The sequence below is a fragment of the Hylobates moloch genome, unplaced genomic scaffold (genome assembly GCF_009828535.3).
Source record: "Hylobates moloch isolate HMO894 unplaced genomic scaffold, HMol_V3 SCAFFOLD_14, whole genome shotgun sequence".
NCBI classification, from domain to species: Eukaryota; Metazoa; Chordata; class Mammalia; order Primates; family Hylobatidae; genus Hylobates; species Hylobates moloch.
Genome location: NW_026652289.1, coordinates 88129679 through 88156185, shown reverse-complemented (window position 1 = coordinate 88156185; position 26507 = coordinate 88129679). Strand labels below are relative to the sequence as shown.

Here is a 26507-nt window from a genome sequence, read left to right as displayed (position 1 = left end):
CACCATACACACACACCATACACAAACACATGCACCATACACACACACCATACACACACACAGCATACACACACACCATACACACACACTATACACACACACACACCATATGCACATACGCCATACCCACAAACACATCATACACACCATACACACAAGTAAATGCATTCACACACCATACACACACACAAACACACACCATACGCACACACAGCATACACACACAATACACACAAACACACATGACCCCCACACACACACCATTCACAAGGACAAATACCTGGCTACCTGGCTTGACAAAGGGCTGTGGAGACCCTTTGTCCACCTAGGCCACAAAGCCTGTCTGTCCTCATCTCAGCACTCGCCCCAGGCCAATGCCAGGTGTCTGCCAGGTCCGGGGCTGCCTTCCTCCTCCATGGCTCTGGGGAATTCCTCACCAGGCTCTCTCCATCTCCTGGGCCCATCATGCACCATCCATCCTCCAGCGCTGGCCCTGGTGGTGTTGATGCCCTGGACTTCCTCCAGGCTCCCTGGACATAGAGAGGAGGGGGTTTCCACACTCATCTGGTCATCTGTGGGTAACTGCTCTCCCACGCCTTCCCCATCTGTCCTACCTGCAACTGCACTGCGAACTCCCTGAGGGCAGGAGGCTTCTGCTTATACTGAATGTGTCCATTTTTATTTACTGATATCCATTTGAAAAAACAAAGAAACAATTGGAAAACATCGAGTTGATTTTGAACTTTTAATTCAATAGTTCCTCCCAGTGTTGAGTAGTGAGAACACGTGATGAGAAGTCAGAAGACGTGATTTCCCAACTCACACCAACCACCGGCCAGCTCTGTGGGCCCCATGGAGGCAAATGCAACCTCTCTGGGCCTTCATTTCGCCATGAATGGAAGCAAGTCTCAGAGGAGGTGATCTGTAAGACACCATCAAGCTTGAAACTTTTAAACGTCAGCGATACGCATGAAGAGACAGTCTGAAGGCCAAGATGGTGACTGGGAAAGTGAGCAGGGAAGAAAAACATGTGATAAGAGTGACAATTTATCTAAATAGAGATTTTGTGTGTACAAAGGGGAAAATTGCAACCCTAACCTGGTAATCTTTTGGCTACTATTTAAGTAGCCAAAAGTGAGTACTGATCGGAAAGTTAGGTTTTTTTTTGTTATTGTCACTGAAGAAAAAAAAAAAGACTTTAGGGCGGTAAAGGATGCAGTCAGGTATGACAAAAAGATAAACATGGTTCTGCAACTTTATAGAGAGCCAGAAAGGACATGTCCCGGGGAGAGAGAATCCAGTGCAACTGCTTTCCCAAAGTCTAGGTTTCTCTAAATTCACAGGCTCTAGAGGCCTCTCAGTTCTCCTCTGTAATTATTTGATAAACGATGGCTATGGAAAACTTTCCACAAGGCTGTGGAAGCAGACAGGATTCTGTTATCCTAACTAAACAACAGAGAGGTGCCCTTAGGAGGTTTGCAAGGAGGAGGAGACAGAGCAGATGCTTGGCGAGCATGTTCTCCTGCTGGGAGATTCAAGGACAGGGTCGACCCCAGCAGTTTCTGCAGTGTCCCATTGAGAGTGGAAGCCAAGGACACCAACCTTTGTGACTTTTGTGGTTTTCTGTATTTGAGTTAAATAAATTCCCTCTAGATTTTAACCCTAGTAGAAGTGTGTCTCTTCGAAGAAATGGCATAATCCCAACCCAGAGGCAACAGTTAAGGCAGAGATCACTTCCTCTTATTCTCTGGCTACTGGGAAATTCAAGCTTCATTTTACGTTCAAGCCCAACTAAGTATAACAATCCAGAAGCCTGGAATATTTTATTCTTCTTTACAAGCCCCTATTTCATTTTTTAATTCAATTGTATATAATTTATATATATTGTATATATAGTATATATAAAATGCGTATATAAAAAAGATATATATATATATATGTATAAATTTGGTCATTAGCAACTTATTTTATCATTATCCAATCATACGAACGTCAAATACTGAAGTCATTTTAACTCCTTCCTCTTCCTTATTTCCTATTCTGTGGCTCACAATTCCTTGTCGATTCCTGCCCATGCTTCCCTCCCACTGTCATTACAACAACCATCTGACACCAACTATCTAACTGGTCTATCTGGCTCTATACCGTCCCTCTCCAGTTCTTCCTGTGTCCCACTACACGTTGATTTTTCTCAAACATATCTGTGATCCCATCACTTCTTAATTCAAAAGCGCTCCACATTTTGCCTTCCCTCTATTTTCCACTGCATACTGCTTAGGACTTCCTGGGCAGTTCTATCATTTTCTTGCCCCCAAAAACCCCTGCCACCCATTCCCGTGTGTCCAATCCTGACTTTAATAACTTAAAATGTCAACTCTTCCCTGACTTCCCATGACAGGAATAATACCTTCCATCTGAAATGTCAGAGGAAATTTTATTTCCCTTGTCATGGCTTGCATCATTATGTATTAGTATTAGTAGATTATCTGCACTTAATCATTGGAAAGAGGCAAAGTACAGTGGTTAAAAGAATGAGGTCTGGCGCTTGTTTTAGAACCCTGACTACACCCTATGACTCACATAACCTTGAACAAGTTACTTATGCACCCTGAACCTCAGTATTCCTATCTGAAAAAATGAAGAGAATCATAGTCCTATCACAGTGGGTTATTTTAAAGGCTAAATTAGTTCATTAATACACGAATAAAGCACTTAAAACTGCCTCAGACTAGTAAGTGCTCAATAAATGCTACATACTGTTCTTAACACTTGGTTAGGTACACGACTCTCTTGACCGTTTGGTCCTTGAAGGCAAAGACCAAGCCGCCTGGTTCCTTCATTGCACCAACATGAGATTCTTACTGCTTCCAATAATGAGTAGAGTATATGACACCAATTTCAGTCAGCAATCTTTGGTTTCAAGTTTTAATGGCACCTGCCTTTGAAAATCTCCAACTCTTTTTTTTGTTTGTTTTTTAGATGGAGTCTTGCTCTGTCACCCAGGCTGGAGTGCAATGGCACGATCTTGGCTCACTGTGACCTCTGCCTCCCGAAATCCTCAGCTCTTAAACATTAACTGTGACTGAAGTGGCATATGCAAGGACTTATGGTATCAAATCTAATATGAAAAAAAGCTTGAAGGTTGTCACACTCATCCTTACAATGAGAAAAAGATGTACTAAATGAAAATCAATGACTTTTCTTGAACCCATCAGAGAACTGCAACCACAGGGCAACCCCCCCTGAAATCTGCAGAGGCAGGTTAATAGAGAGTCACAGCAGGTATCTGTTTACCTGGAGCAGAAGCTGCAGGAGTCATAAGCTGGTAGGAACACTGAAATAATCATTCTGATGAATAATGGAGGCTGAGTGTGAAGGGGCATGAGACTGAGAAACTTCTGGGGGACAACCACCTCAAGGGGTCCCCCAGCACTTTCCTGGTGAGCTTTTCTGTCAGGAATCCTATAAGGTGCTCAAAGTGAAAATGCAAGAAAGATCCCATATTTTCTCTGGCAGGGCTATCTCAGAATTAATCATTGTGAAATACACCAGAGCATTTGCCATTAAAGTGACCTACTCTAGCAGAGAAAGATCTTTCCAGAGCCTTATCCCTCCCAGTCAAACCTCCTCTAGCCTTCCTGTTCCACTTAAGGGAGTGGGCACAGTAAGCAGGGATTAGGGCTTCTAGGAAATAGATTGGGGGGCACTGTAGCTGGGAAAGGGAAAGGAGTAAGGGAGGAAAACCTATGCCACTGAAGAAACTTCTGAAGGCCACAGCCCAGGAAAACAGCTCCACTTAAAGATCAGAGTGCAAATATAAGATTACAGAACAATCCTCCACTGGCTCCACCCTAAACCACCACAGCCACAGGTCTCCAGGATAGTAAAGTGGATTAATGCTGGAAGCACTGTAAGATGCAGACTCTATGTGAGGAGAAGTACCTAGGGAAGCCCAAAGTCAAAAGAAGAGAAAAACACAATGATGCTAGAAAAATTTTAAGCCTCTGGCACCCAAAGCTACAGTAGACATTAACCACAGCCCAATTCCTAGTCAGACCAACATGAATTCTCATCCTAATGGACTATTTACCTCATGGTGTGTCTAGCTTTAAAAAAAACTATAAGGCATGCCAGAAAGACAAAAACAAACAAACAATAAACAAACAAAAATCAATGTAAAGAGACACAGCCATCATTAGAGCCACATTCCTATATGCCACAGTTGTTGGAATTATTAGACAACCAATTTAAAATTACTGTGATTAATATGTCAAGGGTTCTAATGGAAATAGTAAATAACATGCAAGAACAGTTAGATAATGTAAACAGAGAGCTGGAAACAAGAAGAAGGAAATGACATAAATGAAAAACACTGTAACAGAAATGACGAATGTCCTTGAGCACGAGGGCTCATCGTAGAATTGACACAGCCAAGGAAAGAATAGTGAGCATAAAAATAGGTCAGTTAAACTTCTCAAACAAATAAGAAAAAAAAAACATCAAAAAAAGCAAGACTAGAACATTCATGAACCATGGGACAATTACAAAAGGTGCAATGTACACATAATTGAAATACCAAAAGGAGGAGAAAAAAGCAGAAGAAATATTTGAAGTATAAAAATAATGGCCAAGAACCTTCCAAAATTAATGACAGACAAAAAACTATAAAACAGGAAGCCCAGATAACACCAAGATTAAAGTAAATAAAGAGACAAATGTAAAATGCAATTAAAAAGATCACTTGGTCATACCATATTCACACTGAAGGAAGCCAAAACAGTCAATTTAGGAAAAAGCTGGGGAATGAAGGGTGTAAATTTTAACATTTGAGAAAGAAGAACAAGAATTCAAATGTACTTCTCTTCAGAAACTATGCAAGAAGAGTGAGTGAAATATTTAAAATGTTGAAAGAAAAAACTCCAGACTAGAATTCAATATCCAGATAAATTATCCCTCAAAAGCGAAAGATAGAATTTCTTTTTCCTTCTTTCCTTTCTTTCTCTTTCTTTCCTTCTTTCTTTTCTTTCTCTCTCTCTCTCTCTTTCTTTCTTTCTTCCTCTCTCTCTCTCTTTTTTTTTTTGAGAGGGAGTCTCACTCTGTCACCTAGGCTGAAGTGCAGCAGTACAATCTTGGCTCATTAAAACCTCCACCTCCCGGGTTCCAAGTGATTCTTGTGCCTCAGCCTCCTGGGTAGCTGGGACTACTGAGTGCGCCACCATGCCCTGCTAATTTGTGTATTTTTAATAGAGATGGGGTTTCACCACATTGGCCAGGCTGGTCTTGAACTCCTGACCTCAGATGATCCGCCTGCCTCAGCCTCCCAAAGTGCTGGGATTACAGGTGTGAGCCATGGTGCCCAGCCAAGAGTTTCTCATACAAACAAAAACTAACGGAATTTGTCAAGAGCAGACCTGCCCTGCAAGAAATGTTAAAAGAATTTAATCAGGCAGAAGAAAAGTGGCGTGCCAGAAACTTAGATCTATATAAAAAAGAAAGGAGTACTAGAGAAAGTATAAAGGAAACAAAATATTGTATTTCTTCTTTTTCTTCATTTTTATAAAGGATAACTTTGTAAAGTAATAATTATAACAGTGTGATTATAACACATGGATAAGTAAAATAAAGGGCAGCAATGTTGCAGGATACAGGATAAAATAATTAGGAATTCTCTATCCAGGTTTATGTACTACATAAGAAGCAGTATCATATTATTTGCAAGAAGTCTCTGCTTTGTTAAAAATGTAAAATTGAACTTTAAAGCAACTACTAATATTTTTATAAGAAGTACAACTGATGTGCAAAGACAGAAGTTGAAATGGAATCACATAAAATGCTCAATTAAAACCAGAAAAGGCTAAAAATTGGACAGGAAAACAAAGAACAAATGCAAGCAACAGAAAACATGGTAGATATTAACCCAGCTGTATTCATAATCACTTTAAATGCAAATGCTCTAAATATGCCAAATAAAAGACAGAGATTGTCACAGGAGATTAAAATCTTAAAAAACCCCAACTCCATGTTGTCTAAAGAAACTCATTTTAAACATAAAGACTCAGGCAGGTTAAAATGAAAGGGATGGAGAAATATATACCATGCTAACGCTAATCAAAAGTAAGTTAGAAAGCTATATTAATTTCAGACGAAGTGGACATCAGAACAAGGAAGTTTGTCAAGAATAGATAGTGGCCTTACGCAATAAAAGAGGTGTTAATTCTCCAAGAAGACAAAATAATCCTCATCGTGCATGTACCGAACAAAAGAACATTAAAAGACACGAGGTAAAACTAAAAGAATTGAAAGAGAAACATGTATATCCACTGTTATATTTAGAGACTTAAACACCCCTCCGAGTAACTACAAAAATTTACTCAGCTACCAAATGGCAGAGATGAGACTCAAATTTAAATGTTAAAAAGATGGTTTATCAACTATTAACTAATTGGCAATTAGTTATCAACTAATTGTTTATCAACTATTAACTAATTGGCAATTTCCCAATTAGTTAATCAACCTACAATCAAGGAGAAGCATACTAATTTGTGGCTTGGTATGCTTGATGTTGGTATGCAAATTTCTTAATTTTATAGAATTTGATAAATGATCAAAAGAACTTTATTATAAAAATTACATATCCTTACAAAGGTTCTCAGTATTTAATTTAGCTAAATTGAGAGAACATTTCAGATACTAATTTCCATACAATATTAACTTTTCACTGCAACGAGACTTTAGTGAAACTTCTTTAGAAAGACAAGTCAACAGAATGAGCTCGCCTGCAAACTAAATAGCCAAAAAATATTTATATTGACCTTTACAACCTGCATCATGTCTACAGAGACAAAAATAAAAACAAGTCACCACCTCACAGTGCTAAGGTATTAAGATGATCAAGGAAATCCCTCCTCTAAACCAGGCCTGGGCCTTGGCCCCAGTATCTCTGATACCCCATATATGCTAATACAAGAAAGGGCGTGGGGTCAGAATAAGCCTAACTAGGGAGAAAATTCATGCTGCTCCTCACTCCTCAGACCCCTCAGAACAGATCACATTATTCATAAGATGAGGACTGAGATGCTACCCTCGCTAGTTTCTCTGGAAATATAGCCTTCCACACGAGCTGAATGTCCTCCTTTTTATGCAAGCATCGTCCTCAAAGCCATAGTCTCTGCCTTGCTGGCATGGCTCCAACAACAAGGGGTGAAAATGCATAAACTTTTCTGATTTTTTTCCAGATCCTGGTCATCCAAAAAAAGGAAAGTGCCTAGAAATATAGAAGGCAGTCCATCTGGCACATTTAAACATTACCCAAGTCCTCTGTTCATGCTCCCATAAAAAATAATAATTGGATTGTTTGGCTGTATTCCCAGATAATCACAATCAGTCTAGAATGTGCCTCAACTGTGCCTTTTTTATTTTTTTATTTTGTTTCCTTTTCTTTGAGACATGGCTTTAGAATTTGTTGATGTACCGTGTTCCGAATAGGTAACAGCACACGTCCTCATTAATGAGCTAACCACCCACTTAGTTAAATTGCATTTCCCAAAATGAAGCATTACATGAGTTGCATCATCTTAAGCTATTAATGCAAATGATTTAGCTTAGACAGCCACCTACACATATAAATATCTATTAAGCACCTACTGTGATCGAAACATTCAGTAGCCCACAGGAGACATGCTCCCTAACTTCCAAAATCAACAAGGCCAAACTTTTTTGAAAATATTGATTGAGTACATGGAAATAGCAACTTATAATCAAAATACATTGACAGACTTTCTTCCTAGTTACAGTAAGGCTGCAGCAGCCCAGCAGGGGAAAATATTTCACTTCCAGATTTCTTATTTCTATCATTTCATGCTGTTAAATCGGCAACAAAGCACAGGTCTGTTTGAGACACACCTGGCTCATGACTGAGGCACTGCAGGGCCAGCCACAGGGACTTCTGCACGTCAAGACAGTCTCGCCCTGCTAGAGCTGCCACGTGGGAGGAGGCGTTGGCTCCCAGTCCCCCTTCCTCCCTCCCCTTTTTGTTTCTAACTGTGAATGGTCAGATGAGCCCAAGGCACTGAGCAGTACCATCCATGAGCCACTGCGAAGGACAGGGGAGCTTAAAGGAGAAAAATGTCAAGTTTTAGAGTAGACAGGTAGGGTCTTGGAGATAGTTTTGGTAGCAAGTCTGTTTTGAGAGGTAATTTACTGTATCTTGCTGTCACTTGCTGAGCGCATCCCCTTGGCACTGCCCAGGTGATCCTGGAACCAGCCCTGTACCTTGTGCTTTAAGCTCTGAGCAGAATGGGCAACAACGTGAAGCTTTTCAAGAGTCCAGACTGGGAGGCAGGAGCAGGTGAGGCGGGAGCAACACTCTGCGTCCAGCAGTCCCCTGATCCAGGTAGAACTGGAGGAGTCAGGACCCAGGAGGCAGCCTCCCCGCCTTGGTTCACACTATGGATCAAAGACAAAGCACAGGGGAAAGGGGCTCCAAGAAATCCTACTGCAATTAAATAAGCTGTTTTCGAATAACGTCCACAATGCTCGGATGAAGAATGTTCCAACTTCTCCCCTTGAAAGAGGCATCCTTCCCGTCCCTTAGAAATGCCCTGAGAATCTGCGAACCCTTGCATTTCCACATTTCTTTTCTCTGTAAGGTCTGTCTCAATGGAAGCAGCAGCGCTGTCCTGTCTGGCATGTGGGTCCATGTTTTTCACTCCTTTATTGAGAAGGCAGTGGCCAGAGTATGAATGGAAATGATAGAGAACGCTGTGGAAGGTGTGATGTGCTAGCAGCAGCCAGAAACACAGGCTGGGGTAGTAAAGAGAATCCTGCACTTGGACAACAAGAGCTGAGTTCACATGGTCGCTCAACCACACACTAGCTGTGTGACCCTGCACCAGCATTTGAATTCTTTCCCTAAGACTCGGTTTTTGCATCTGTAAAAGGAAATTGGTAGGTGGGGGGACCGGGGTCAGAATGTGCTTCCCTGAAGATCAGCAGGAAACACATGCACAGAAGAGGGATCCTCACTGTTCTCTGGCCACTGCTTGGCGCTGGGCCTGTGTCAGCCCAGTGGGAAAGCAGGACATGGCCTTGGGACTGCGGTGACGTGGCAGTGGCAGGACTCCGACATGCTCACACTGAGCTTCACTCGCTGGCATTTACTCCTCTTCCAAATTAATCACCCTGGGAGAATGGAACATTGTCTCTTAAAACTCAGAAAGCCAGGCAACATTCTCAGACAACTCTGACAGCTCTGCAACAGCAGTGACATTTTCCTAATAATTTTTCTGGCTCTAATATGGCTGCAGCCAACACGGTTGTCAGAGATAAACAGCACCACATATTTTTTAATCTTCATCCCAAGTGGCGAGCCAGGGCAGAGCATGCTGCAGCCGTGTGCATCTCACACTCCATGGCCTGAGTGTCTTTTGGTTCTGACTGTCCTCCACCAATAACAACAATAATGGGGTAACAATAGCCGTGAGCCCCTTTCTGGCGTGTGATATATTGATCCCGAGAGCTGGCCATTCTGCTCTGCTCAAAGCCTTGCCCCCTGCGCGATAGGGACAGATGACCTCATCTCTTCCTGCTTGATGTTCCTCAGCTGGGAAGGGTGCTGAAAAAAACAGGGACTTCAAAGTCAAGGTAAGGATGAAACGGGATGATGGGCTGAATGTACCTATGGAAGTGTGCAGGCTCCATGTTCCAGCACTGAGCTCCTTGCAGGCCAGGCGCAGTCATTGGGCTGACTCAGGGCTTCCCTGACACTCGGCTTGGTTCAAGTTTGATTTTTAAAGTTTATAAAAGTTTTCTAAACTTTATTTGAGTGAATACATGCATCATAAACTATAACAAAAACACACAAAGAAGCTAGCAGTTAGCTCTTTTACTCTCTAACACCAATTAATGCTAACTCTTAAAACTTCGACTAGGGCAAAAAAGAAAAAACATAGTTAAAAAGTCAAATAATATTTTTATCACAAAAAAGTACCCTACAATTAAATGTCTTCTCCTACACCATTGCACTAGTAAAATTAATTCTGGAAAGCCACATATAAAAACAAAACAAAACAAAAATCCGGAACTAGATAATACATACTCGGGAGAGTTGCTGACCTGGCTAACTCTTCAGTAGTTTGAAGACGCTTTCAGGCCTCTGAAGTCTGTTTATTTCTCAGCACAGTGTTCCAGCCATCTTGCCCTTCTTTCCCTCCAAAACACACCCCAAAACAAAAGCATGCATCATCGAGTGTCTGTTCTTAAAAAACAGCTTTCAAAAAGCAAATACTGCACAAAAGTACATAACAGAACCGTGAAAGATGTAGCATAGGACTTTTCTCTTCTTAGCAAAGTCGTCCTTGCTTTACATGGCTTCTTTCGTATACTCTCCAGGGTTTGTCTGCCCCATGAGTAAGACAGCACTTTCGGATTACATTGCATGAAAAATAGAAAATGTCTGACTAGTATAAAGCAAGGAGGTGATAACCATGTGATTAGAATTACAATTGCTGCTGAAGCTTTGGTTCCATTTTTATTGACTTCAGTTTTTCCTTTATGGAAGATGTAAGAAACATGAAGGTTTTTCTGACCTTGTTATTTTTGCAAAATTTGCCTTTGATAGAGCAAACGTCTCAATAATGCCAAGAACTCTCAGTGGCTCCTTCGAGTTGTTTGTACTATGGAGAGGAGAGTATGGATTATACTCCTGGTTGCATTTTTAACTCAACAGAGAGCTTGGTGTTTGCAATCTTTGCACAGATATATGTACATTGTTGGGTAGATTATTTAAAATGGAGAAGTAAGAAACCCAGTACGAAAGGCTGATGGCTTAGTGAGGGTTTGGCTATTTTCTCTGCCCTTGAAAACCTTGCCTGTGTAGAGTGTGTCTACCACAACTGCGCTTTCTTTCCCCTGGGAATTCCAGAGGCCACAGAGAAACTGTGCAATTACCCCTCACACCCGCTCCTGCCCATGTAGCCACAACATTCTCATAGTTGTATGCTTTCTGGGCTAACTCAAGTGGGAATCTATAACACCCTCACCTAGAGTCCCTTCCATCATCGTATAACTTGCTGTCATTCCCACCTTGCAGAAAGGGAAAGGGAGGTTTAGAGGGGTTTAGAGAGATGAAGAAGGTTCCCTGACACAAGAAGAGAGGCTAGCTGCTGTGTGATGGAACCTGAGAGATGCTGAAAGTCACCCTCACTGTTCGCCTCCCCAGCCTTCCTGCCCCAATGCCTCCTCCCTCCATCAACTCTGGGATGTTTGAGAAAGGGGCACAATGCCTCCAGGTTCACTGTTACAAGTCATGCAGGTCACCTAAATGGAGTGAGAAGGCCATGACCTTCAAAGTGAGAAGTCCTCTTCTTATTCTCAGAAGCTGGCATCTCTTATCAATGCTGTGATCATGTTCTCAACCTCTCTGAACAAACTACGTCACTAAAGCTGGAATAAAATAACCCACCTTCAAGACTGGGCAAAAGGAACCAGTGCAATCCTGTGCACCTGTACAGTGGTTTGCCCTCTGTAGTGAGTTTCCACCAAAGTAAAGAGGTCAGTTATTGAGGGATGATACTAAAGCCCTGTTACTTCACTGTCATCTTAGCAGGAATGCACAGCCAGCCTGACTGACTGCATCCAGCAGCCTCCCATTCCACAAGGTGTGCAAGTCTACAGGAATGGGGAGCAAGGACAGGGAGGGGTGGGAGAAGGCAAGGGGTGGAGCATATGAAACAGGCAAAGCGGGAGATGATAAACATCCACCTCACCTGTGGCAGAGGCCTGCCTAGCGTGGTCCTTGATGGGAAGCCTGGGTCCCAGGGCAACAGCTTGATTCTTACTCACAGGTCCAGGATGCTGGACATGCCGCAGAGCTCTCTCTAGCTGATTCCAGAGTTTGTGGATTTAAGAGGATGTGTGAGCATTTAGGACCTTGACGTCTACAAGTCTGGTAGGCTCCTCCCTCACCTGGGAAGGTGGACTTCCTTTTGGATGTCCACACGCTTACCTATGTGTGAGAGGACACGGGGCCTCTGTGGACACCTGGCAGAAGCTGCCATTTAGAGATTAACTCCTCCAACTAGGAGACAGGACTTTCCTAGTTGGAGTCTCCTAAAGGAGCAATATGCTCCTTTCCTGCCACAGCAAAAGACATGGGGGAAGGCCCCACCTGTTGGAATGCCCCACCTGGCAGTGGGCCACCTCATTAGTGCACTTAGACAGCAGGCAGAAGACAAGGAGATTTTGACCTGGCTTATTTTAATACACACACCAGATACAAAGCATTTGGATGAGTAAAGAGTGGTTGATTCTCTCCCTAGGTCACATCAACAAGAGTTTAGAATGAAATACAGTTTGCTGTACTCTATATGCTCTGCAAACAGGAAGAAAGGAGGTATTAGTGCAAAAATATACATTTGCTGGTTTGTTTGCACCTCTGCACGGCCAGGCAATATTGCAAAGCTTGATAGCAACACAGATAAATGCAGCTGTCCTGTCCAGTTCAGGCACCTTACTGTCTGGAGGGAACAAAGCTGACCACGAAATGCACATGGTGTCTCCCTGGGGGCACTGAGCACCTAACTAGGAGCATGGTCCTCCTGCGATGCATGGAGAATCTTTCCCCAAGTCAACACTCCGCACAGACCTGTGGCCCGGAAGGATGCGAGTGCCATGAACCAGCGTCTGAATCAAACTTAAGAGCAATGAACTTAAACTCGGGACCACAGAACCACCACATCAGGGGACTTGATCATCTTAAATTGGTTTCCATTGCCCTTTGGTTTTCTGGCATCTCCTCATAGCAAGTATGTTTAAAAAGAAAGACGGAAAGGATGCCTGGGGTGGGGGGCATCATTGCAGGCAGAAGGAGCAACCAAAGGTCTTTCCAGCGCATTTCTGGTTAACAGCACGTCCACAAGAAGTATGTTGATGGATAACTTTTAGGGTACCAGTATCAAAAGCAGCAGGTGATGCGGACATGTGTTTCCATTTCCTGAGGCAGACAGGGCTTGTTTTCAGACTGGCCCCACTCAAGTGCAGCCTGAACTGCTGACCCCACGTTCCCGACCAGCTCGGGCACATGAATTAATAGCAGAATCTCCCCCAGAGAGGAGCCGAACAGTAACAAACAATGACTAGTATTTCTTAGCTTTAAGACTCCCCTCGCTCCATATTTAGTGCTGAATTATCTATTAATAACAGTCCTAGTTGATTCAGAGGCAGCATTGCCCTTGAAGGTATTTTTCTCCCCTTCTCCAGCCTGTGTTCCATTAGTGAATGTATAGGAAGGGGTTTAGAGAAGCATGGGTGGTTTGGAACTTTTTGAATCACAAGGCTTATTTGTGTGTGAGAGAGATTTAGTTTATGCACATACAAATACACGCATATTTGCATAGATTTTATGGCTTTTTTTAGGTTAGTCAAGACATCTCATAGTTGGATTTCAAATCTGGAACTGAGAGACTAGAGAGTGCAGAGCATGTATAAAGAAAGATGCTGGAAATAAACAGGGAGAAAAAATGGGAAAAGAGGAATGAAGAACATGACTGATACTAAACAAAACCTAGGGTTTTGAAGATGTGCATCTTGTGTGAAGACCTCTGCGTGGGTCTCAGACTGTGCTTTCCAGCAGCACGGTGGCCTTGAGTGGCAAAAGGCTACTGAGCTGTGAAATGTGGCTACTCTACACTGAAGTGTGCTGTCATAAAACACACACTGGTGTCTACGACTTAGCATAAAAATATCTCAGGCTATTTTATTAAAATAGCTCATTGATAATTTTTCATATTGATTGCATAGCAAAATGATAATATTCTGTATAGACTGTATTGAATAAAATGTAGTAAAATTAACTCCACCTGTTCCTTTTTGCTTTTTATAATGAGACTCCTAGAAAATCTAAAATTGTATCGGTGGCTTGCATTGTATTTCGATCAGACAGCTATGATTTAAGAAATATCATAAAAGGTACAAGAAGTGTTCATCTGAAAACGAAGACATTTAGAACTAAGCAGACCACGATGCTACTCAGGGAATAAGAGGGAAGTGTCTGCAAGTTTGAAAGAGAAGCAGAACAGAGGAAAACCAATACAGATCACCTTGTAGAGTATTGTCATTTTAATAATATTTAGTATTTCAGTTCAAGAACACAAGATGCTTTTCTACTTATTTAGGTCTTCTTTCATTTTTTAAATAACAGAAGACAGTTAACAACCCCACCTTAGCTCTCACTTCCTGCTTATTTTGAGAATGTTATATAAATGGGATCCCACATATGTGACCTTTGGAGACTGGCATTCTTCACTCAGCTTCGAATGCTGTTGCAGACCAAGTTGTTGCATATATGAGTGATTTGTTCATTTTCTTGCTGAGTAGTCATCCATTTTAAGGATGTACAAACAGTTTGTTTAACCATTAACCACTGAAGAACATGAGGGCTGTTTCTGGTTTGAGGCTATTGAGAATAGTGCTACTATGAATATGTATAGACAGATTTTTGTGTCAACATAACTATTCATTTCCCTAAGATAAATGCCCAAGCTTGCAATCACTAGGTCATATGGTAAGTACAGTTTTAGTTTAATAAGACACTTCTGTACTATTTTCTACAGTGACTGTGTCATTCTACATTCCCACCAGCAGTGTATCCAGGTTTTCCACATCCTTGCCAGGGTTTGATGTTCCCACTATTTTTTTTATTTTAGCCATTCTAATAGGTATGTAGTGATAGCTCACTGTGGTTTTAATTTACATTTACTATTAATAATTGCTGATGACATTGAACATCTTTTCACATGCAGATTTTCCATGTAAATATCACCTTTGGTCAAATGACTATGGCTTCTACCAATTTCTTTCTTTTTTTTTTTTTTGACTGAGTTTTGCTTTTGTTTCCCAGATGGGAGTGCAATGACACGATCTTGGCTCACTGCAAACTCCGCCTCCCAGGTTCAAGCAATTCTCTTGCCTCAGCCTTCCGAGTAGCTGAGATTACAGGCATGCACCACCACACCTGGCTGATTTTTTTTTTTTTTGGTAGAGATGGGGTTTCACCATGTTGTTCAGGCTTGTCTCGAACTGCTGACCTCAGGTGATCCACCCGCCTCGGCCTTCCAAAGTGCGGGGATTACAGACGTGAGCTACCGCACCCGGCCTGTCTTTCACCCATTTCTAACTGGATTGTTTTGTTGTTGTTCAGTTTTTAGTATGCATTTTAAAAATGTGATTTAAAAATCCATAATGTAAAATGTATCACTTTAACACCATTTTCAGTGTACAACTCAGTCGTAGTAAGTACATTCCCAATGGTGGGCAGCAATCGCCACTCTATTTCCAGAACCTGTAGGTCCTCCCACACAGAAGCTCTGTGCTCCCCTTGTTCTCTCCTCCCCACATTCCCTGGTCCCCTCCACTCTGCTTTCTCTCTCTATGAATCTGCCTGTTCCAGATACCTCATGGAGGTGCAGGCATAGAGTACTCATCCCTTTTTTGTTGGCCTTATTCGACTTAAATGATGTTTCCAAAGGCATAGCATGCATCTGAACATCCCTGGTATGGCATGTATTAAAACATCCTTAGTCATTAGGGAAATGCAAATCAAAATCATAATGAGCTACAACTTCTCATCCACTAGGATGGCTGTTATCAATAAAAAGGGAAAAGATAGTAAGTGTTGGTGAGGATGTGAAGAGACTAAGATCTTTGTGCATTGCTGGTGAAAATGTAAAGTGGTGCAGCTGCTATGAAAAACAGGTTGTCATTTCCTCAGAGAATTAAATATAGAATTATTATATAGTCCAGCAATTCCACTTCTAGGAATATACCCATAAGAACTGAAAGCTGGGACTCAAGCAAGGTCTTGTCTACCAATGGGCATAGCAGTCACAACAGTCAAAAGGGGTCTTGTCTACCAATGGGTATAGCAGTCACAACAGTCAAAAGGTGAAAGCAAGCCAAGCGCCCATCAGAATATGAACAAACAAATCATGGTATTGCATATAATACTGTTCAGTCATAAAAAGAAATTATTTAAGAGTTATTTATATATCACAGATTCAAGCCTTATCAGACTTCTGGTTTGCAAGTGTTTTCTCCCAGCCTAATTTGCCTTTTCAACCTCATGACAAGCTTTTGGTAGACCAAAAGTTTTCACTTTTGACAAGGTCCCATTTATCACTTTTTTTCGGCAGGGGGGGATCATGCTTTCAGTGTCAAGTATAAACACTCTTTGTTAGCCTTAGTTCATGAATATTTTTTCCTATGTATTTTTTCTAATATATTGTGTTTTGATGTTGATTTTAGGGCCTCAATTCATTTGGAATTAACTATCGTATAAGTTCAAGCTTATTTTTTTGCCCATAGATATCCAACTGAACTTCAGAAATCATTTACTTGTTGTTTGATAGAGTAATGATATATGCTACTTGCATACTTCTCATAACATAGCGTTTTAAAGATAAGGTTCAAGACATGCTAACAGCAGCAGTGCCATGCATTAGTGTGACCAGTGTCCCAGGATTTAACATTGCACAATAAAGAGTCAACAGTGGGGCACTAATTATTTTACTGTTGAAAGTTTAATTAAAGGAATGGCATCTCAACTTTGGGATTTTAATCTAGTACAAGGAGTACAAATTCCGGATCATATAGTAGCAATATGTCTACTTCTGTAAGAGATGACCCAGCTGTCTTCCAAAGGGGCTGTGACAGTGTGCATCCCCCCAGCGATGAGTGAGAGTTCCCGTTGCCCCACATCCTCACCGCATTCAAGGTTACCAGTGTTTCAGATTTTTGCCATTCCAATAGGTATATAACTGTGTACATCCAGTTTTGCTCTTATAAGATCTTTCATACTGTTGCTGAACATGAATTTGATCCTGCCACTCCCTGATTTTCAGATATGATAACTTTTCTTTGCTCATGCATTGAAAGTGCCACTTTCTGACACTATATATAAGACTGTCCAGCCCCTGGCTCCTACATTCACTCTGACCACCCATCACTATCACAACACACCAGAAATAGGGAAATAGATGTGGTTGGTCACACAAACCATTTTTACTACTATGTCAGATTTCTTGCTAGTACTTTATGCTCATTGCCAACTAATTCCAGGAAGGCATTCACTTTCACATATTTCCCTGGGTACTATGTGTGAATTGTCTTTAAGAATTTAAATTATTTTATTTCTATAAAAATCTTTTTAAAACAATTTATAGAAGCACTTTTCTTTCTGGCAGTATTGTGTAAGTCCATGTGCACATAATCCCCTCCTGGAACTGAGCACTTAAAAGGCTCTGTGAATGATTTAAACACATTTTTACAGTATGACAGAACGAGGGAAGCTATTACAGAAAGAAATAAGGTTTCCAGTGAGAACGCGTGCATGGTGTGCAGAGCTCTGCTGGTCTCTGCGGATCTGGACCTGGGCCTCCACGGGCCCCACACATGCGAGGAGCAGAAACAAAAATAAAATAAGCGATGAACATATTTTACATTTGAAGGTTCAGGGAAAAACCTATAACGTTCAATGAAGAAAGCCACAAAAACTTCTATATGAGATTTAATCAGATTTGTTTGTCATGTTCCATATGCAATTTTATTTATTTATTTATTTGTTTATTTATTTATTTAATTTATTTATTTATTTTGAGACAGAGTCTCACTCTGTCACCCAGGCTGGAGTGCAGTGGTGTGATCTCAACTCACCGCAACCTCTGCTTCCCTGGTTCAAGCAATTCTCCTGCCTCAGCCACCCGAGTAGCTGGGACTACAGGCACCTGTCACCATGCCTGGCTAATTTTTTGTATTTTTAGTAGAGACAGGGTTTCACCGTGTTAGCCAGGATGATCTTGATCTCCTGACCTCGTGATCCGCCCACCTTGGCCTCCCAAAGTGCTGGGATTACTGGCGTGAGCCACCACGCCCGGCCCCATATGCAATTTTAAAGAAAGCCAATACAATAAATTGAATTCTTATGATTCATACATAAGTACTTGTGATTAATTCATTTAAAATGTCCCATTGTAAATTCATTCATCAAATATCTTTCCATTTTGATTTTAACTTAAAAATTGTATAAATAGATTTGATATTTGATATTCCTTTTATATGTACTCTTATACTAAGCAGTTGATGTTGTCTTTAAGAACTTGTAAAGGATTACTTGTTAACTGTGATATCTACCATAGTAAAATGTTGGAAGATAAAATACTATGAAAAATTAAATCATCTTACAATGGTTCAATGAGACAAATATAAGTAAAATTAAAGAAAAATTTGTATCTTTCTACTTGGTAGACAAATCACCTTGCTTTAAGATAATGTTAAATCAGCTGGGCACAGTGGCTCACATCTGTAGTCCCAGCACTTTGGGAGGCCGAGGTGGGTGGATCACCTGAGGTCAGGAGTTCGAGATTAGCCTGACCAACATGGTGAAACCCTGTCTCTACTAAAAATACAAAAATTAGCTGGGTGTGGTAGCACGTGCCTATAGTCCCAGCTATCAGGAGGCTGAGGCAGGAGAATCACTTGAATCCCGGGAGGCAGAGGTTGCAGTCAGCTAAGACTGTGCTACTGCACTCCAGCCTGGGCGACAAGAGCAAAACTCAGTCTCAATAAATAAATAAATAAATAAATAAATAAATAAATAAATAAATAAAAATTAAAAATAAATTAAAAAAAGATAATGCCAAATCTAAAATATTACATAGGAATTTTGTATACTTCCAAATAGTATGCACAGCTCATTAGCATAAGGGTCTTTGGTAAATCAATGGTTCATCAGTTTCTGAATCCTTCCATGTCAATGGTCAAGTTGCTCACAGCCTTATCGAGATCATCTATTTTGTAACATGGCTCCTATGTGACAAGGTCTAGAGTGAAAATGCCCAGGTGGTCAATACTGAAACCATCATCAGTTTTCTCTGTGTGTGCAGGGACACTGTGATCAATCGCATGACTGTTTGACAGAAGCAGCACCAGGCTAGGCATCCCTCACACAGCATGCACACCCCAGGCCGGGACTGGTACTCACAGCTGGAGAAAATCAGCGGGCAGGAGTGCTCGTCCATGGGGAAGTTGTGCAGCTGCAGCTGGCACTCGGCATTGATGGTGAGCCTGCAAAAAAGCCAAGTGTCAGTCGAGCTCAGCACACAGCACAGGGCAAGGCCGGCAGCCATTATGGCACCCCATGTGGGGATGGAGAGGGCTGTTCCGTCACCCAGGGCAGCATGTGCGGCTCACTCTTGGCCCGGGAACCATTCACGGTGAGACTGTGCTGTGTTGCTTTCATGTTGGGTTATTTTGTTTTGCTTTTAACTATCAGCGGCACAGAGAATTCCAGTTAGTAAAATTCCAACCGTGTCTAGAAATACACGCCAAGTCAGAGAGGAGACAAAACCAACTGTTGTTTTATAAGTTGTTGTTTTCAATCTGTTTGAATTAAATCCTTCCTCCATTTGGAAACTGGTGTGTTTATCTAAACAGCTATTATGCCAAATTAATGCACGCATCGGGGGATTTCCTGGACAACTGCCCCCTATTTCACTAGGCAGGTGGTGGCTCTGCCAAATGGGGTCCCTGCATCCTCCCAGGGCAGCAGCCCCATACTTCAGTGTCTACACGGGGTCCCAGAACTGGCCGGGTCTTCGCCCTGGCTTGCTGAGGCTCCATGTCATGTCAGAGTCTCCGGTGTATGGCTTCACAACTGATGAGGAGACAACTTCTGCAAACTCCAGCTCTCAACGTTTTTCATCAGCATGGTTCCCAGCTGTGGCTTTTTTTTTTTTTTTTTTGGCTGTAATTGTTCTCTCCCTGGCAAAATGAGGATTTCCCTGAAACTTTAACGCTCTCTCACCGTCTGCTTATTTTAATGTCCATCTGTGCCTGTGTGTGTGCTGTGGACATTTATTTAATGTGAGGAATCAGATTTCTCCTTGTGGGAATTCTCAGTATGCACACAGCTTTCATTCTCAGGATGGATGAGCTAAGCCAGCAGGGATGGGTAAGGAGAGTAAAGTGACAGGGGTCAAGCCCTGAGGCAGAAAGAGCAGAGCAGGGAGATGTAGCCACAGAGCCGGTACAAGAAGGAGCCCTGTGCCCTGGGGCAGTGAGAGCGAACCCGTTAGAGCAAAGCCTAGATGCACTCAGGGCTTCTGAGCCGTCAGGAAGAAGGGAGTGCAGTGCCCTCTGGAGCAGCACCACCCGCTCAGAGGACACTGCTGGAGGGACTGTCCAGTCCCTGTGCTGGGCGAGCAGACAGGAGTGCAGAGGGCCCATCATTGCTAGTGCTGTGTTGCTGTGTGTTCAGTTAGACTCTGACCATCCTGGCGGAGAGACCTGGGAGAGACAGGCTCCCAGTGGTGACTGTGGGTGAGTCAGTTCCCTTCTTGGAGGCTCAGTTTCCCTTACCTCTCTGGGTTTTGTCGAAGACTTCCCTGACTCCAGGAGGACACACTCCAGGGAAGCTGCCACTTCCCTTAGGGATGTGCTGGAAAAGGGGCTGACTCTGCCCCTCTTCCTTGTGGTCTCAGATTTACTCTAATTACATTTGTTGATTAGTGCACCAAGACATCTGTATTTTTCTAGGGGAGAGGACCCATGGTGTAAATCTATTAGGAGTAACTTTCACAGCCTACTTCCAGCAGAAACGGATTCTGAAGAAATGAGCTTATATTCTCTGTGGATCATCAGTATGCCTTTATTTTTACATATGAGGGCAAACTTTCTCAGGATGCTGTAGTATGTCAAAAGTGAAAGAGGATAGACTTAGAGATGAAAATAGGGTCTCATTCCTACAATGATTCAAATTAAGGATCCCATTTTAAACCAGGAATAATCAAAGGTTGATGCAGCATCTTACCTCAAAGTGTAAAGGATTTTCCCGTCATTCCAAATCCGGAGGAGCTGATTGGGTGTAGTGATCCAGTGAGCCTCTGCGGTTTTAGAATTGCGGAAGATGGTGTCTGGGATCCAGATTAACCCCACCATGTTGCTGTTCAGAGTAAGAATTTTCATTGTGCTGTTGAATCGAAGGCGACTATCTGTCCAGGTCTGAGCAAAAAATATGTCAATTTGGTATTCCTGAAACAGAGCAGAAGGAGAGACAAGGCAGTTCTATTAATAAATGTTCTGTATAATTTGTTCTCTTTGTCAAATGTTCTGTGTTCTCTCCATGTTGACATCCTCACCTCCCCAATTCTCTTTCTGATAGAGACTGGTTCAACATGGCAAGCCCTCAGTGAATGATGACCAATATTATTGTCAACAGTATAGTAACCTTATGTGACATACTATAAATCTTAAGTTCCAATAAATATATGAAGTGTGAAGAGGGGCTAAGAGAGACAGTAGAATCTATTTCAGGGTGTGGAGGCAAACCCTAGGCTTGACAGGTAGCAGGACCTACTGGAGCCTCTGTTCTCTGATCTATAGAATGGGGAACATAATAGTGTCCACCTCCTCAAGGTGTTACGAAGATAAAAGGAAGTGATTAAATGAGCACCCTTAGTGCCTGGCAGAGAGCAAGTGATCCATTCATATTCGTTCATATAATAATTATGACTATTTGTACTTGAGTCTTCTCAAACAAAAAGCAAAACAAAAAGAAAAGTAAGAAATAAAATACAACAAAGAACTATAGAGAGGACGGCCACCCAAGCCACATGCCGATTCCAAGAGCAGGCTGAAGAGGTACAAATTACAGAGGCAAAGGCCCAGGGTTGAAGTCACTGCAGTATTCACGGTGCCCCGTAAGACTTTGCTGCAGCCATCAAATGGTTAGGATAGGACTGATTCTATCTTAGGGGCACTCTAGGAGACCCAAAGAAGTGCCTGTAGACTGGGCTGCCTCAGAGGCCACTCCCCTCATCACAGTTTAAAGAATTATTTTAGGTTCATGGTAAGAAGGATGTCGAGGCTGATTTTAAGGGATTTTTATATCTTTCATAATTTTTGTTATGTATTAGATATTATAAATGTATTACTTTTGCAGAGTCTGAATTTTGTGATTCTCAACAAATCCCATATTTACCCTTTCCACTGAGTTTCCCATGAAAGAATCTTTCTGTGATAGGTAATTCAATCTCAGATTTATAATTCAACTGGTCTTTCATTAACTAATGCATTCATTCATCATTTCTTTGCTTCACTGAGTATGCCAGGCTTTTCAAAGCAAGGAAGACCCAACACTGTGCCAACAAGAAACCCCCTCCCTCCTAGAGCTTATATTCTATCCAGGGAAGACAGGGCTTAAATAAATATGCTGGTGGTCATTTACACCACACACAAAAATAAGGCTGGTGTATTACTAAGGATTCAAGTAGGGGAAACAAAAGGTATCCAGGCATCCAGCATAGGAGGAGTTATGGAACAGGCAATGTCAGTCTTGCATAAGCATTTGCGTAGTTGGGGGAGCAAACGGCAGAAAAGCAGCAGCTGGGAGCAGATTCTCAGGGAGCTTTTCCAGAAGCCTCTCGAGGCTCAGCAGCCATGGCAGGTCACGTGTGGCATCTCAGCAACCAGATGGACCCTCCCAGGTCCATGTGTCTGTTTGAATGTGCCCTTGGGGATGAATGGCCTCAGCCTCATTCCTGCCTTCCGAAACATGGCATGCCTCTCACTGACAGACTCTGAACCCAGAGCCACACAGTGAAGGGGTGTGTGTGTGTGTGAGTGTGTGCATGTGTGTGCTTCTGTCATATAACCTAGCATGTGCTGACTGATACAAAAATGGGGTCCAAAGAGTGGTGAAATGAAACGAAAGCAGGTAGCATTGATGCTTAGGGCTCAGGAATGTGGGACTGGAGGCCAAACACCTGGTGTCATGCATGGGTGAAACCACTAATGGGACGGAATCTGTCTAAGGAGCGGGTAGCTCTCTGGGCAGAGGTTGGAAAAGGAATGGTAATTAGCATGTGTTGACTGCTATCCTCTGTGCTTGGTAAGTTATCACAGGAAGGAAATTATCTCCAAAAGAACCCGGTGGTTTGAAAGCTGTTATAAAGAGGAAAGAAAGACAAAGCACACTTGGGGTCTGGCGAGGCTGGGAGAGGCAAGGGCCTCTTGTCCTCATCTCTACAGCAGAACATCAAGAACAACTTGCAGTGCCAAAGTCCATTGAAACAACGTAGCAGAAATAATCATACCCATTGCTAAAGCCTCTAAATGGATTAGGCTGCCACCCAGTAAGGTCTTTAATTATGCAAATACGGCTCAAGGGAAAGAAACTAAGGTGTGGCCCTTCCACTGAAGGCTGTAGGGCCCAGATACCTATACTTTAGAGAGAAAGGCTCAGAGTAAAGCCGGGGAGAGGGAGAGGTACTGGCCTGCAGAAGCACAGATGCACAGCAGCTCTTGGCATTGCACAGAGAAAGAACTCTGAATGCGGCTGTGCACATGTGAAGCTGGCCTCAGGTAGAAAGTTGGCTCGGTTTTAAGGAAGTTCTGCCAAAGGAACCACAAGTCAGGAAGAAAAATGACTACTTGAGATTGAATGGTACCATTGCCTGCCTGTCTTTCATGGGCAAACGGCAGCCTCTGCTTGGACCCCAAAGGAGGTGTATTATCCAATGCCCACTTTACCATGGCAAAAATGGTTAATGGAAAAAGAATACATTCCCAGACAATGGAGGCAAGAGTCAGAGGGAAAACATACCTCAGGAGCCCCACCCTAGGGAAAGAATTAGAGCTGAATCTAAGAAAAACCTTACCTCCGGGAACCCAGCCCATCAGGATCTGCCCAGTGGGGACTTAGGCTGGCCCTTTTCCACCTACGTACATAGACTGCACGTGTGGAGTGGGAGGGAGGTCAGATAGGTCTTCTTCTTAGTTTACAGGTCAGTGGATCAAAGAAAACCACATCCAGACTTGATGTCTCTACCAGGACAGGTATACACATATATACATAACCTTGACCTTGGGCCAGGACAAGGTTGACCTTTTGAGTTGCCTCCCTTGAAGATGGGAGAAGTGTATTTTTCTCTGATGAGAAAGACAGAAGCTAATATTCAGTGGCTAGATACAGATCATGATAGTCATTGGTGCTGTTTGCCAAATACCGCAGCTTCCCTGATTGCAGGCATGTGATAGAACTGTTGTTCCCCGTTTGGGGCTGGGTGTGGCCACATCACTCATGATAAAGTGAAACACAAGCAGAGTGGTGCGTGCCACTCCTCGGAGGGCCCTGGAAGAGCCCATGTGGGACCTGCTTACCCATTCAGGCCCTGAGAGACTGTGTGGAGCAGAGCTCTGCTGACTCACATGAACCACGTGCCCTGGATGAGAAGCATCCAGAGCAGTTTGTCAGAGGAGTCCATCCAGACTGATAGAGTGGGGAAGGAGGGAAAGGGTACTGGGGTGTGCAGGTGCTAGGGACATGGGAAGGCCATACAGAAGCCAAGATCTCAGTGAGGTATAGCGTGAGCCAGGCATATAGATGGTGGAGCAGCAAGTTCAAAGGCATCCCTGCAGAACAGACTGTGAGCTGACAGCTGCCTTCCCTCCATCCTGGCAGGATTTGGGCTTAACGATGATTTCTGACTAAAATGTGTAATAGGCTGTATTTGCACAGAGAACACACTCGATACTTTAACTAAAATTCAGTATGTGAGAATGGTCAGGGAGGCATATATGGACATTTTTAAGTTTTACTCCATTCTTTCTTTGAACACTAGTTTACTGGAATGAGGAATGAGACGAGAAGGATGAAAATGTCCTCCCAAGCATATCCAAGGCCTACCAACGCGATAAAAAATGTCAAAGTAACCAATATTCTCTACAAAAGCCCCATCTGAATTTTGGAAAGAATCTGAAATTGTTCAAAGCTTTTTGTTTGTTTAACCTAAGTATAACAGAGAAATTGAAGCTCAGAAAACTTGAAGAATTTTACCAACATTACTCAATATGTCAAAAATATTTTGAATTACAGGACCCTCCACTAACAATTTCTGAATGAGCCTTTTTATTCTATACACAAGGTAAGGCAAAGAGTGACTGGCAAACAGGGCCCTCTTGTTCGCCCTTTTTCTCCTTATCTTCTCTCTCCATCCCCATTAAGGAGCAGTTTGTGCCCCTTCCCCATAAAGCACTTTAAGATGCAGTATGAGATTGAGAGAACACAGAGCTGGATGGAAGGCGTGTTCTAGCATCCCTCCCAGGAGGCACAGGCACATTCTGTGCCAGGCGCCTGGATTCCTGACACAGAGACAGTGACCACCCTTCCTTCCAAGGGTAAACTGAGGCCTAAGACATTGAGTAACTTTCATCCAGTCACACAACTACTAAGTACCAACTATTCTAAACTGCAGCCCAAATCCACTTCCCTGGATGTGACTGAGAGGGGCCACAGCAGCGGAGTCTGGGTGTTAGACTCGGGGCGTGTGGAAGAACCCCAGGGCAGAAGTGTCCTCCACATTTACACTGTTCATAAACTGTGTGACATCATTTACCTTCCTTAGTCTCAGTCTCCTCATACGTACAATGCCAGTGTTGGATTGGATTAAATGTAATGACTCTTCTGACTCTAAAATTTTACATTTCCATATCCCTGCCTAGAGTTAGCCTTTCCCTCTTGAAACTAATTTTCCACTTTTTTCTCATTTCTCTATCTTACTTTTGCAAGAAGAACATGATGGGATGACTTCTTCCTATGTCCCATCTTCCATTATTGGAAGGACTTTCATAGGTCTGAATTCTGCACGCAGTATTCGAGAACCATCCATGAGGTGGAGGCTTGCAGAGCAAGGCGGGAATCCCCACCCCCGTCCCACACAAGATCGTACTCTTTCCCTGTAGCAGAGGGGATCATCCTACAGTGTTCTGGGTGCAAGCTCTTCTTCGTTCTGAAATCTTGCCACGAACTCCACTTTAAGACAGAGTAAGGCTGTGCATGGTGTGGATGTTTTATTGTGTCTACATTTGACTAAATGTTGAAGAAACACTTCCCACCCACAGAGAAATATTTTTATTTCTCTCATAAACTTACTTTGTAATGGCATTAATCATCCTCCCTTTTTGCAAAGAAAAAAATTCTTACAATGTCTATCTGAAAATATTCTATATAATTCCTTAATGCTATGAAATTAATGTGTCTGAAATACTAACAGATGAAACTTGTGCAGACCCTCCAATGTAAATCATCAGGCTGGTGAACAGCCCAAGTTCATGATTTGTTTCAGTCACTGCAGAGCTCAATAATTTCCAAATAAGCCATGAATTACCACGACACGTGGAGCATTTTAAGAAAACTGAAGAAAAATTATGCTTCTTCACAATATCCATCTGTAACTTCTAGAAAATTTGGAAATTATTTCCTCACACTTTTCCCCCTTCCTTTATTAAAGAAGAGGACCAAATGAAAAAAAGGAGATTAGAGCAGGATGGGAACCTTGAGATTCTGGTTGCAGGAGACACTTGCTGGGGGACAAAGCCTCTTTCCCCCTATTGGGCCTCAGCTCGTTAGCTTGAGTTAGATAAACAAATCAGGAAAAGAAGCCACTGGCTGTTTTCTT

The 26507-nt window shown here is 42.5% G+C and overlaps 1 protein-coding gene across 7 annotated transcripts in view; it reads right to left on the bottom strand.

Moving 5' to 3' along the window:
- GABRG3 (gamma-aminobutyric acid type A receptor subunit gamma3) overlaps positions 1-26507 on the bottom strand; it is a 561917-nt gene that overhangs the window by 189325 nt on the left and 346085 nt on the right. For all 7 annotated transcript variants that reach the window (XM_032176338.2, XM_032176339.2, XM_058427378.1 and 4 more), the window contains 2 exons: positions 20861-21081; positions 19034-19116 (listed from right to left, as the gene is read on the bottom strand). In XM_032176338.2, coding sequence (XP_032032229.1) covers positions 19034-19116; positions 20861-21081 — 304 coding nt within the window. The remainder of the gene's footprint in view (positions 1-19033; positions 19117-20860; positions 21082-26507) is intronic.